General features: G+C 39.5%; 1 protein-coding gene across 2 annotated transcripts; it reads left to right on the forward strand.

The window, feature by feature from the left end:
- Window positions 1-2,962: 2,962 nt before the first annotated feature.
- Window positions 2,963-12,685, forward strand: LOC108667653. 2 transcript variants are annotated; one of them, XM_018154695.2, is made up of 9 exons: window positions 2,963-3,192; window positions 3,886-3,996; window positions 4,479-4,574; window positions 5,270-5,350; window positions 5,878-5,997; window positions 6,523-6,600; window positions 7,853-7,996; window positions 11,651-11,778; window positions 12,372-12,685. In XM_018154695.2, the coding sequence occupies exons 1-9, from the start codon at window positions 3,115-3,117 to the stop codon at window positions 12,466-12,468; spliced, it is 933 nt and encodes a 310-aa protein (XP_018010184.1). In that variant the 5' UTR covers window positions 2,963-3,114; the 3' UTR covers window positions 12,469-12,685. The 2 variants fall into 2 exon arrangements, with proteins under 2 accessions (XP_018010184.1, XP_018010185.1); XM_018154696.2 differs by having other exon boundaries at window positions 11,656-11,778; window positions 12,372-12,434.
- Window positions 12,686-12,973: the final 288 nt, after the last annotated feature.

A 12,973-nucleotide genomic window follows, 5' to 3' on the forward strand; every position in this document is an offset into this window, starting at 1 on the left:
TTAATCACGTATAATTTTTATTAAACCATTAACAATATTTCACAGGAAACTCTCTCAATTAGTAAGATGTCAATTAATTGTGAGTGAAATGAGAATTAATTAATAAATGTCATGCCTCATAGCGCGCAGTGAAATCCAGACTCACTATACTTTCCGAGCTGACGTCGCGATCGAGTATCTTTAATTAATGCTGCATTTCAGTAGGCGACACTTTGTTGTACCGCCGTAAAGAGCTGCTAGCTACGCCTGCACTTATGAACCTGTCATCGTGTCACTGTTTATAAATGTATGTCCCGTCGTACTAAACCTTGTGTTATTTTCATTTATATTTATTTTTGGCGGGGATTGAAAATCGTAGATGTGAAATAGAATAAGGGGATTTAGCTTGACTAAATATGAAGCAAATTATTAATATTTTTTTAATCGAACTATATTGAAAGTAAACGAGGACAGTTTAACGTATAAGGTGCCGATATCTTCTCGTTCGCGCCCGCCAGAGCCAGTACGTTTGTCGTTAGAAGCCGTCGAGTGAGGTTTGTAAAATTGGATAATGGGATAACCTTTTACAACTAGAGCAGTGGTTCCCAAAGCGGGCGATATCGCCTCCCTAGGGGCGATGGAAAGATTTTGGGGGGCGGTAAGGAAGAAGACAGAAAGCTTTTTGGCCCAGTGGTTAAAGTTCAGAGTACCAAGATTGGCGCAGAGAGGCACGGGTTCGACCCCAGCTCTGTGCGTCAGTTTCTGGTCAGATTCGGCAAGAAGGCCGGGCGGTTAAGCATAGCAGAATTGTAGCAGTGAGTTGCGAGTTCGAGACCGCAAAATGCTGTGAATGTTCTGCGATGTTAAGAATCGGCGACAGGCCTACGGCCTAATAACGCTGAAACCGCTATTATTATTATTAAGAGGGCGGTAGTCCGAAGTCGATGTCAGAAGTTTTAACGTTTGTTTGTTTGATGATTTGTACACAACACGTGCAGCTCATGACTCCCAGCGATGGTTTTGTCACCTAGATCTGTTTTTAGCGCATTTTCTCATTTATGAAAAAATGCACTATTGTGCTCGCCATATCCGTCTGTCCGTCCGTCTGTCTGTCTGTCCGTCCGTGACTTCATGTTTTCGTCGTCGAGAAAATGCTCTCTCTGTCACTCACTGCAGTGAGTACTGAGTTATATTTTTTTAACCTCTCCTGGGTCTACGTCTCGGTCAAATCAACGGCCGGACTCGCGGCCGGTCTCGCGGCCAATTTACAAATTCAACGATCAAGGAATATCTCTCAAACTAATGAACTTAACTCGATGAAACTTAGTACACGTATTCATTAGATCTAACGATAATGTTAGGCTCTTGAAAATTGTTTGAATTTTGCCATCGTTTGTTTTTTGTTATAATTATATGGCAATACGGGCCGGAATTCGCAGTGATCAAGTAATTTCTTCCAAACTACTGAACAGATTCGAACGAAATTTTGAATTTGCAATCCTAACTACCGAACGGTAATGTTTAGCACGTGAAAATTTTTTCGATTGTGCCCTATTCGAGAGTTTTCTTTTTTTTTTCATTTCAACTTCATTCGTGATTTAAACAGCAATACGTGTTTAAATTCGCAGTAACCAAGAATTTTTTCATAACTTCTGAACAAATTTGAACGAAATTTAGTATTTAAATACCTAAACTCAGCAACGGTGCTGTTTAGCTCGTTACGATTTTTTCGTTTTGCCTTCGTGTGCGAGTTATACGGCTATACGTATAACGGTATACGGCTCTTGGTTAAACCGACCGGTAGAAAAGCCGGTCGTTCCGCCTATATCTATATATAGCGGTTTCAGCATTTATTAGGCCGTAGGCCTCTCGCCGATTCTTAACATCGCAGAACATTCACAGCTTGTTGCGGTCTCGAACGCGCAACTCACTGCTTCAATTTTGCTTTGATTAACCGCCCGGCCTCCTTGCCGATTCTGACCAGAAACTAGGCATCTGTCTCTTATACACATCTAGATGTGTATAAGAGACAGGTCACTACAGTCACCAGTGACGCGGGTGACGCCGTGACGTCACGCCGGTGACGGTGACACTGACACCGAATCCCTCTAATGACTAAAATCCTATATGCAGCTTCTTTCCTACTCTGGTGGCTCCACTGTTCAATAATATTTTGGTTCAAACTCGGAAACTGATGCAAAGTTGCAAACTTAAGGCTTTAAGGGCTTGGGTGGTGTTGGCCGTTGCCCGTTGGGCCATTGGGAACGTGGCCATGTGCATAGGATTATAGGAACATCCATGGGACGGTGGGAACAAAGTGACTGACCCTGAGTCAGAATCTTGTCAAGAATGGCCAATCTATTACACTAAAAATCGTTCTGCAAGATCAAGTTAGTGCTTTAGGAGTGGCTCTGTTTGACGTTTGTTAATGTCTTGGAATACTGGGCGATGTGGGCACTGGGCAGTCCCAGTCGGCAGTCAGCAGTGGGCTCTCTTGTGGTCAGGGCCAGGGGAAGTACAGTCTTCAGGAAGAGGAATTTTCAGGCAGAACTTCAATTTAGGAGCGACTTTAGGATTGCTATCTAGTTCACTAGAGTGTACTGTGACTTGGCGATGCTGGAGTAAGTGCTTAATTCAGGCTTATTCAGGTATACTAGACGGTCTAGACCTGTTTCTATTTGACTTTTTCCATTATATTCCATATGTGAAACACAGAGAACATGATTAATCATTCATCCTGAACTGCTTGCTTGCTAGGCCTATAGCCTATAAGTACAGTATAGTGAGTTATTTATACACCAATGATCATGGTGCCAATCCATAGGTTATTCAAAAGAACCTGTTCTTATGTCATTTTGAACCGATCAACACTTCTTTATGGACCGATCGTAAAACACAACCTTCACCGGCAAAAGCTTTCACACTTCTGAAGAAGGTGAGCTGACAGCTACACTGACCGTATTTNCTATTTGACTTTTTCCATTATATTCCATATGTGAAACACAGAGAACATGATTAATCATTCATCCTGAACTGCTTGCTTGCTAGGTCTATAGTATTATAGGTACAGTATAGTGAGTATACACCAATCAGAGGAGTTTTGCTCAGAATTGGAAGCTCAGCACTGATTGAATTATGCCTAAGCGCAATCCTGTTGAGACTCTAGAAAATCTTTCCTTTGAACTTATTTTTGATGTGATACTTAGTTTTGGGGTAAGTATTTTCTGATGAATATTTACCAATACCATAGGCTAAGTGGTTCATTATATACTTGATGTAAATATTAATTTGAAGCAAATTGATGTTCCAATTAAGTTGGACCACAGGACCAGCGTTATTTGCTAATTAAATTGAAATGACTTCAAGTTCAATGGCTTGTTAAGTTGTTAGCAACAACTTAATTGAACTTATCAGCATTTCAACATCACCTCAGAGCGTAACTGGAGTAGAAATACTCAGACTTGTGGAGAAAGAGCACTATTGCTACTAAATTATTGTCTTACCATTAACAGTATTTTAGAATGAAAGGATTTTACTGCCTTTTATTAAAAGATAGTTTTTTTGGCTGTCTCTTTAATTAAAATAAAAGCTTCTTATATTAATGTTTTGTCTGGAATGATAAGGAGTGAAATTTCTAATTCTCCAAATCCAATCATATTCTTGATTCAATTTATTACCAAACAAACTAGCCTATTGATTTAATTTGCCATTACTTACAATTTAATTTTCAGTGATTATATTATATATATTTATAGACAATATACTGTAATTGATTATTGATTATACTTATTTTCTGCAATATTTTGTTTACAGAACATTTTACGTAATTTATTTTGCCGCATTATTTATAGCTGATCACTGCTACTGAACTGTGTATATCTAAGCTAGTAATTGTTCTTGGTGCAGCGGAACCATGACCAGCCTACCCGTGGCTACCAAGATGCAGAGCTCTTCCAGACAGTTGATGCTTGGGTCAAATGCATGCCCATCACAATACTTGACAGGATAATACCAAAGGTGAAGGGCTTAGAATTTAACTGATATTTTTGTACTTTAACTAGAAATGTCTAGTTTGTGTAAAAATATTGAGACTTTTTGTACAATTTTATAAGAAAATTAGCTTAATTCATGCTACAAATATGCTTGACATTATGGTAAAAGACCATTAATAATACTTCCCCATTTTCCTGCATTGCAGTTTCACAATCTAATTTTTATTGTGCCAGATTTTATTGTCAATTTACAGATTATTTTCTATTATAAGGAATTATTGCTTGTTTAAGGTAAAAAAGCATTTGTTTCCATTGTTGGGAACTCTGGTTCAATGCTCCTTACTTAAGTGCCATGATGCATACTAAGCATATAGGATTGAATTCTTATGGATTTCTAAATTCCCATTGCTTTTTGTGACTAACTTGAAAACAAATTCCTCAATTATCTTTCATATGTGCAAGAAACCAACACTAACAGAAACAGAACTAATTTTACTGATCCTGCAGATGCTAAACCACATCGCCTCCAAGGTTGCCAGGAGAGACCGTATGAAGGGGCTGATAAGTATACTGCAGCTGCTTCTACAGCCTAAGCTTTCCAAGGTTTATTACATGCATTATCTGAATAATCTGACATGTGTGCACTTGCCTTGATATTTAATTTCAATTACGGATAGTTGATGAGAACTGGTACACATGCAAAGTGTACTTGAATCATATATGGTATCTCCCTGAATTATAATCATTGCTAACATATCAAAATTTTTTGGATGCCCAAACTTTACATAATAGCATTTGTGAAAGATAGAAGCTGATTCTTTGAGCAGTGATATATATATCAGTGCACTGATATATACTGGTATGGCGGTACCTACTAGTATATCACTGCTCAGAGAATCAATGTCCATCTTTCACAAATGCTATTATGTAAACTTAGGGCATCCATAAGTTTTGTGAGGTAAGCAATGCACGGATATGGTAAATACAGTATCAGTGAATATAATACATTGAACTGATGTATATCAGTGGAATATGTACCTATATTGGGTTTGCTTAACTTTTTATTCATTTTCAGTGTTAATTCTCCAATTTCCTTATTTTTGTTTCCTTATGATACCTATATATCCAGTAATCTTCTCTGATTAATTGCATTCAATTTTTATTGTAATTGCTCTTAAGTTTGGTGCAAATTGGAAACTTCCTCACTAATATAAGTTAAACTTCACCATATTACTCATTAAGCATCTGAACCTAATTAGAGCTTACAAACTATGTATCAACTATTGCCTGTATTACAGTTGCACTTGGAGAACCTCTTTTCGATGCACAGGATGTCATCAATGGCCAATACGCAGATACGGCAGCTTCTTGTCACCAGGGTGAGCATGTTTATACTACTAATTTATCAATTTTGGGCCCAAGATGCATGACCATTTACTTGAGAATATCATACCGGTATGCATATTCTGGCTTAATTTATACATGAACTTTAGAATGAAACGGGGCAAGTGATTGATGTTCATCATAGGGATCATCATAATTGCATTCTAGATTGTATTGGGAATATATCAAATAGCCGTTAAAAGAAGCTCTGTTAAGCCAATGAAGTGTTTAAAGCAATGCTCAAGCTGATGGTACCTACCTCGTATTAGGCTGAGAGAGTTGGAACTTGTATAATTTGAAAAAGTAAATACTGAGTATCAAGCAGTGCTAACCTTAGAACCTCTTTAGAGTTAAGGAGATATTCATCAAGTTTCCCGTTATGTAAATTTACATCTGATGCGTGTATTTGCTTCACTCAGACCTAATGTTGGAATTTTGCAGATTGCTTAATCAAATGCATCATAACCATCAACTGCATCATAACCATCAACTGCATGGCCTTACTCTGTTAATAATGTTGCAGGTGTCACAGATGCATCACCTCACAGAGTTCCATCTTCCCGGCAAATGCACTGACGCAATCTTGGATGTGGTCGCCGCCTCGTGTCCAAGGCTCAGAGTGGCAAAGTTTGGGCTGTCCCAGGTGGGTGATTTTCATACATCTTACCAGTAGTACCAGTACAAAAATATAAAAACTTTTTTTCATATTCATTTTGCCTATCGAGATATTTTTTTATAGGAAAAAACAGTCACTTTTCTTGGATTTTAGTCTTGGAATTATCCGTCTTGAGATCATTGGCTGCTGCCGTTGTTAGTGACCGTACCCTCAAACAGCAATAGTTGCATAGTCCTCATTACTTGTGTGATGTTATTGGCGTTGTTATCGATGCAAGCATTGCTTTTTCTCGTGTTTTGTGATTGACTGAATTGCGGTGGTGTTGATGTTGGTTGTAAATAATGCGATTGCAATCGCGTTTATAATTTTTTGCAAGTGTTGGTATACAATTGCACACAAGTCATAGTTTCGTCAATGACCCAGAGCTTTGCGGCTGCTACTTCTCAAAAGCATTGGCACATTTATTGTTGAGTGTCAGCGCCTTCATTGTTGTTTGTCATCACTGACATTGTTGTGTGTCATCACCTACATTAATCTCGTGCCTGCCGTCAGGTGACCGACGTGGGTGTGGAGGCCCTCGTCAAAGGCTGCCCACACCTGACAGTGCTGGAGCTGCAGGACTGCACGCAGGTCAGTAGGAGGACTGCACGCAGGTCAGTAGGAGGACTGCACGCAGGTCAGTAGGAGGACTGCACGCAGGTCAGTAGGAGGACTGCACGCAGGTCAGTAGGAGGACTGCACGCAGGTCAGNATGGAATTTTCTAGGAATCGTGAAGCGCAAGCTAATAAATCCAATGAGCATCTTGGTCTGATCAAATGCTCTTACGAGTACCTAGTTGCCGACGCAACGAAGCTGCTGTTTATCGCTTTCGTGCGCCTGAACCTAGAGTTTGGAAACACCGTGTGGACACCGAAACTTGAAAAGGACAAAATTTTAGTAGAGTGTGTTCGAAGACGTGCAAGAAGAAAAATTCCAGGCTTAAAGGGCAAATCTCATGAAGAAAGATTATAAAGCTTCTAAGCCTCTGTTATCGACGTTTGCGTTGGTGACCTCATAGATATATACAGGTATACTCATGGTTTATAAAAGGTAACAGAAGGATTACCAGAATTTAAACGAGAACCAACACCAGGGGCCACGGCTAAAAACTAAAAGACTGCGCTGCAACTCATCCACGCGACAACATTTCTTCTCGCCTCGAGTCAATGACATGTGGAACCGCCTCCCTGATTACATCGTTGGCGCTCCGAGTATGAACGCCTTCAAGAACAGACTAGATAAACCTATGGAAAATATATGTTCAGACTTGAAATGCCTAGCACCATACCGAACCTAGTAGAAGTCTAGCAGCTATTTCAAACTATCGTCAAGTTCGAAAAGATCCGGTCAAAGGACAAAATTCTAAATTTTCTGTTGACAAGTCAAAGCAAGAACTAGAATCGGCGACAGGCCACAACAGAACTATTCTTAAGTGCTTACATCACTATGATATGATATTTGCAATTATCATCTGCGGGAAATTTGCGATCACAAACATTTCTACTCGAAGAGTGTGCGCTCGAATGGCACAAAATTAACGGTTCCTGAATAAATATTTGCACGGTAAACATGCTGATAGGTACTGTGGCCGCCGCTACTATTAGTGTAGGTTGGCAAAATTTGTTTAAACTACTGTTTATTCATAGCAGCATAACCATTGTTAGGCCGATACATGTACTAAAACCGCTATGTGTTCATATGCTGCTGCAATTAGTATAGGATGGCTAAATTTATTCATAGCTGCCCAACAACAATTAGGCAGGTACTTATGAAGCTACATGTACTTAGCTTTTTATAGTAGTAGTAGTAGTGTCCCTTTTGTTGATGTTTGCGTCCATGCAGGTTACAAGCGCTGGTGTGCTGAGGGTGCTGGAGCGCTGCAAGTGCCTAGAGCAGCTCCACGCTAATAACCTTCTTGTCATCCTCATCACAAACTTCCACGGCAGCGACCGCACCTTCCCCTTCAGGCACCTCAGTCAGTACTCCGTGAGTCATGACCTGTCCTTCACTCGTCCCTTTCAAAGCTTATTTAATTACTTAATCTGATTCAATTTTTTTAAAGTTTAGTTAGTTATTAGTAAGTTTATTTAACTTAATTGGTTTACAATAATAAACATTCTCTGAGAAGGAATGACTATGAGGAATGCGGAGTGGATGGTCGCATGAACTATGAAGTGGAGTGAGATAAATTTTGGCAAGAGCCAATAAAATGCATAGAATCGTTGGGATTGGCAATTATAAGAAGAAATACGCTTGGGATGTATTATGTTGAATTTATTGCCACACAAAAATAATCGCTTATGTTGCCACTTAATGCTTTTGTCGAATTTTGTTCATTCAATGTGCAAAGCTAAGTATTGAGACTAGTTTGATTGAAGACCAGAGAGTGAGTTCAATTTATAATTTTATTGATTTTTTTTCAATAAGTTTAGGACAATACGTAGGCACCTCAGTCAGTACTCCGTGAGTCATGACCTGTCCTTCACTCGTCCCTTTCAAAGCTTATTTCATTACTTATCTAATTCAGTTATTTTATTATACAGTTTACTTAGTTATTAGTAAGTTGGTTTACAATAATAAACATCAAATGAGAAAGAATGACTATGAAGTATAGTAGCGGAGTGGATGGACGTGGGAGGCGCATGGACTATGAAGCGGAGTGTTAAGATCTCATGCGTGCGTCACCCTTGAGTCAAGTGGAGAATGGCAAAAAATGTGTCAAAAGAAGAAAACATATTTTAAAATAATTATTTAGGAGACCTTCATAGTGCACTCGTTAAAACGAACATGAATACAACGAATTTTACAGCGAAATTAGGCCAATATATTTATATTACCTACACCATCAAAAACGAGATAAATTTTGGCAGGAGTCAATAAAATGTATAGAATCGTAGCGATTACCTATCCATTATATGAAGAAAGGCGCTTGGGATGTATTATATTGAATTCAGTGCCGTACAAAAATAATCGTATGTGTTGACTCTTAATGCTTTGTCGAATTTTGTTCATACGATGTGCAAAGCTTACTGTTGAGACAAGTTTCATTGAAGACCAGAGGGTCACATTAATTTATAATTTTCTTGTTGGTTTTCTCAATTTTTTAGGACATTATGAGATCGATCCCTTGTGAATCAAGTCACGAAAAGTTCAAGAATCGGCAACAGGCCATGGGCCTATTTCTTCAACGCCGAGACTTCTATTCTTTTCTAAGAGTTTGGAAGAATTTCTTTGATCACTGCAAATTTCGGCCTGTTTCGCAATATACGCGTAACTCACGAATGAAGGTGAAATTAGAAAAAATACGAGCTAAACATCACCGTTAGGTTCTGATGAATACATGTTCCAAGTTTCATAGATCTGATCATCTGCGTTCATTAGTTTGGGAGATATTACTTGAAAATTGAATTTGGAGATTGGTCGTGAGACCGGCCACGAGTCCGGCCGTAAATGCGGCGGCAGGCTGGCAGCTGCAACTGCAATTAGCAGTAGGCCAGTAGCCAGTAGCAGACGCTCGCCCATTCGTGAGCCGAGAAGTTATGCAGCACGTCAGGGTCAAGCCGTCACTACATGACTACAAGTCTACAACCGTCACCCGTGACGCCGGTCGCCGTGACGGTGACACCGAATCCCTCTATTGACTAAACTCCTATATGCAGCTTATTTCCTACTCTGGTGGCTCCACTGTTCAATAATATTTTAGTTCAAATTCAGAAACTGATGCAAAGTTGCAAACTAAAGGGCTTGGTAGAGTGGTGATGTGTTGGTATTGGCCGTTGCCCGTTGGGTACGTGGCACGGTGGCCATGTCCATAGGAACATCCATGGGACGGTGGGAACAAAGTGACTGACCCTGAAGTACTTAGGCCGCCACGTGTACTTAGGCCGCCACGTGTACTTAGGCCGCCACGTGTACTTAGGCCGTCACGTGTATTTCGGCCGCTACGTGTATTTCGGCCGCTACGTGTACTTCGGCCGCTACGTGTACTTAGGCCGCCACGTGTACTTAGACCGCTGATGGAGGCCCACACGAGACCATCACGAGCACGGTGCTGAACGACTTCACAAGCATCGTCATGCGATGCTCCGCTGCCAATCTACGCGCGATAGTTGAGGTCCTTTTTAAGACTCAAGCTATTATTCTTTAAACTGATGGATTTTTTATAACTTTGAGGCTGTTTTCGGAATAATTTTGGTTCTCCAATTTTCGAGCATTATCCTATTTATATAATGTATTTTTTTATGCACATCTAATTTGTGAGTAGTATCCAAATGATTGTTGAACTTATATCGATCCTAATCTCATTACTCAATGTTTCTTGTAATTTGATAATGAATGTAATAACTTATAAACGTTTAAATATGAAAAATTATATTCGGAAACATGATTTTCAATTTGCTTGCGGCCTCGAAAATGTACTTCGACTTATTGAAAAAAAAAGCGAGAAAATTATAAGGAAGACTCACTCTCTGGCCTTCAATCAAACTTGTCTAAATGAATAAATTCTGCAATCATATACTAAAGCTGAACGTGCATATAAACGCACACCCGAGTCTGTTCGTTGCTCAATGCGCATGCATACTTTGTTGAGCTGCGCTAATTTATTGTTTAACATTGAAAATTATTTAAGTGGCCACGCCTCAAAGTAATGTCATTTTTTTAAGCACCCACATCAAACGAGGTTATTATGACAAGTGAAAGCTAAAACGTGTCAGAACATCTCAAAACGTCCACTTTCGACTCGTTTTGATCTTGTATTGCTAGGCTATTGCGTTCTTATATTTTGTATGTATTACTATTAGTTGTATTGCACGTGCAGGCTAATACGACAACTCAGCGGTAGACAGGAAAAAAAACTTTTTTATATTACTTATATTACAGTAGCAATATTCTTCGTCGACGTCGTTAGACAGTTTCAAAACTGGTTGAAAAATTTCTCTAGACAAATCTAGGCCGCCGAGACAATAGTATACATCTTGGGCAATACCATAATTTGTCTATTAGGTACTTGCCTTGCTTCGTGAAAAGCTGTCGAGCCGCGTGTTGACTGTACAACCCTAACAATGGGCAGAGCCTCTGAAACGGTTCCACTGAAAGGGCTGGATTTTCTCTTTATTTTGATTGCTCCCAAATATGCCAGGAATATGATTGTTTGAAATGTAATTTAACAGTTCTTAGTGCAGAAAAAGGATGTTCAGTTCACCGTTGTAGTATAAACTCTGGATAAAGTATAGGTATATATTTGGTGTGTTCTGCAGGCATTTCACAAGCTGATGAATCGTGCTGAACATTCTTTTCTTAGATACTTGCTGTATAGAGTATTTCGAGTGTTTGGAGTCAGCAACAATTACCTCTCAGACTATCCACGATACGGCATTACGCTTTCGTAAACGCTTGAAACGCTTTCACATGCTTCAAACTTGATTCTTTATATCCTTGAACTGAGCTGAGCCATCATCGCTGGAATAAGTTGTGATGTGTTTCAGCTAGAAATAGGAGCCAGCTTCGTTTTAATACTTACTTAAGACGAAGCTGGATATGGTCTTAACTCTTACTTTAAATAGTGTTTGAGCTTGAAAATAATTCGTTATGTCAGTGAAATGCACCAGAATCACCGTGATAATTTACAACGTTTGTTAGAGCAGCGACAGCGTCCCGATGCGCTCCCTTCAGTGGCTGTTTGGTGCGATGCCGCAGCTCGAGAGCCTGCAGATCTGTCTCCGTAACTCCGACCTCGACGCTCTGCGATACCTGCCCAAAACTCTGCAGTGAGTTCCTATAGATTTATAAATGATTATCTTTGCAGAAGTTACTATTAAGTTATTAACCCTTGCTGTATTCGTACTTCCAATTTTTGTTCCTGGTTACCCGAGTCGTTTTTTTTTTATTTTTTTTTTTCTCTAAAAATTTTGCTCTGATTGTTTTCGTTGTGTATCAAAAGTAATAGATTTTTCTGTCCACATTTTATCGCTGATTCATTTTTGCCTAGCCCGAAAAGGTCAGAGAATAGTAGCGTATATATACATCCCGTTCTCTACATGTTATATAATGAATAGGTAGTCCGTTCCATACATAAAAGCAGTATTTATAACCTTAAAAAGTCGTTGAATTAAAATTTGATTTCATGTTTTCGTTGAATTCCTGGAACGGTTCAAGCATAAATAGGTATAGTTTTATAACTTCGCAGCTAATCGCTGACCGCTTTTCAAGCTGGACCTGCCAAAGACGAGACATGTGCCGCTACGTGTACTTAGGCTGCAAGTGTACTTGGGCTGCAATGTGTACTTGAGCTAGTTTTAATGGCACCGCCCTAGTTGATTTGTTACCACAGTTCTTATCTATATTTGTACCTGCTGCGCAGCTCGCTGGATCTTGAGGTCACGGAAGACTTTCTCGAGCCGCCATGGGCTGACATCGGACCTCAGCTCACGTCGCTTCACATCAAGTGTGAGAGTTGAGAGCGCATGCATCCATACCTCAGCAAGTGAATAAAGCACAGATTTTGTTATTATCATCATACGCCATCGTACGAAGAATAAGCATCAGCACATCCCGACATTACCATTCACTAGTATGATTGACAATCTGTGTGCTTTGAGAATGGCGTTTCCATGCCATCCAAATACTTTTCAAACTTAATTATTTGAAATTGAAAAATTACCCGTTTTGGTGTTTATTCAACTCCCATTTGAAATTGGAATGGAATATTTAAATTTATGGAAAGTTTGGTCGAATATATTTCAAATTTCACCCTTAGCTAATTGGCAATTTGCTTTCTGTCATTCTTTGAGGATGCCGCGCCTTACAGCAGCTGCAGGTCACGACTCAGGCCATCACTGATGGTCACGTCGTCAGCAACGCGTCAGGGAAGCTCTTCAGGGAACTACGCAACTTGTTCTTGCAAGTCTATGATGAAGAAATCAATGGTGAACTGCTGTACATATTATACAATTATTGCTTCAA

This window comes from Hyalella azteca, unplaced genomic scaffold (genome assembly GCF_000764305.2).
Source record: "Hyalella azteca isolate HAZT.00-mixed unplaced genomic scaffold, Hazt_2.0.2 contig10601, whole genome shotgun sequence".
Taxonomy (NCBI): Eukaryota; Metazoa; Arthropoda; class Malacostraca; order Amphipoda; family Hyalellidae; genus Hyalella; species Hyalella azteca.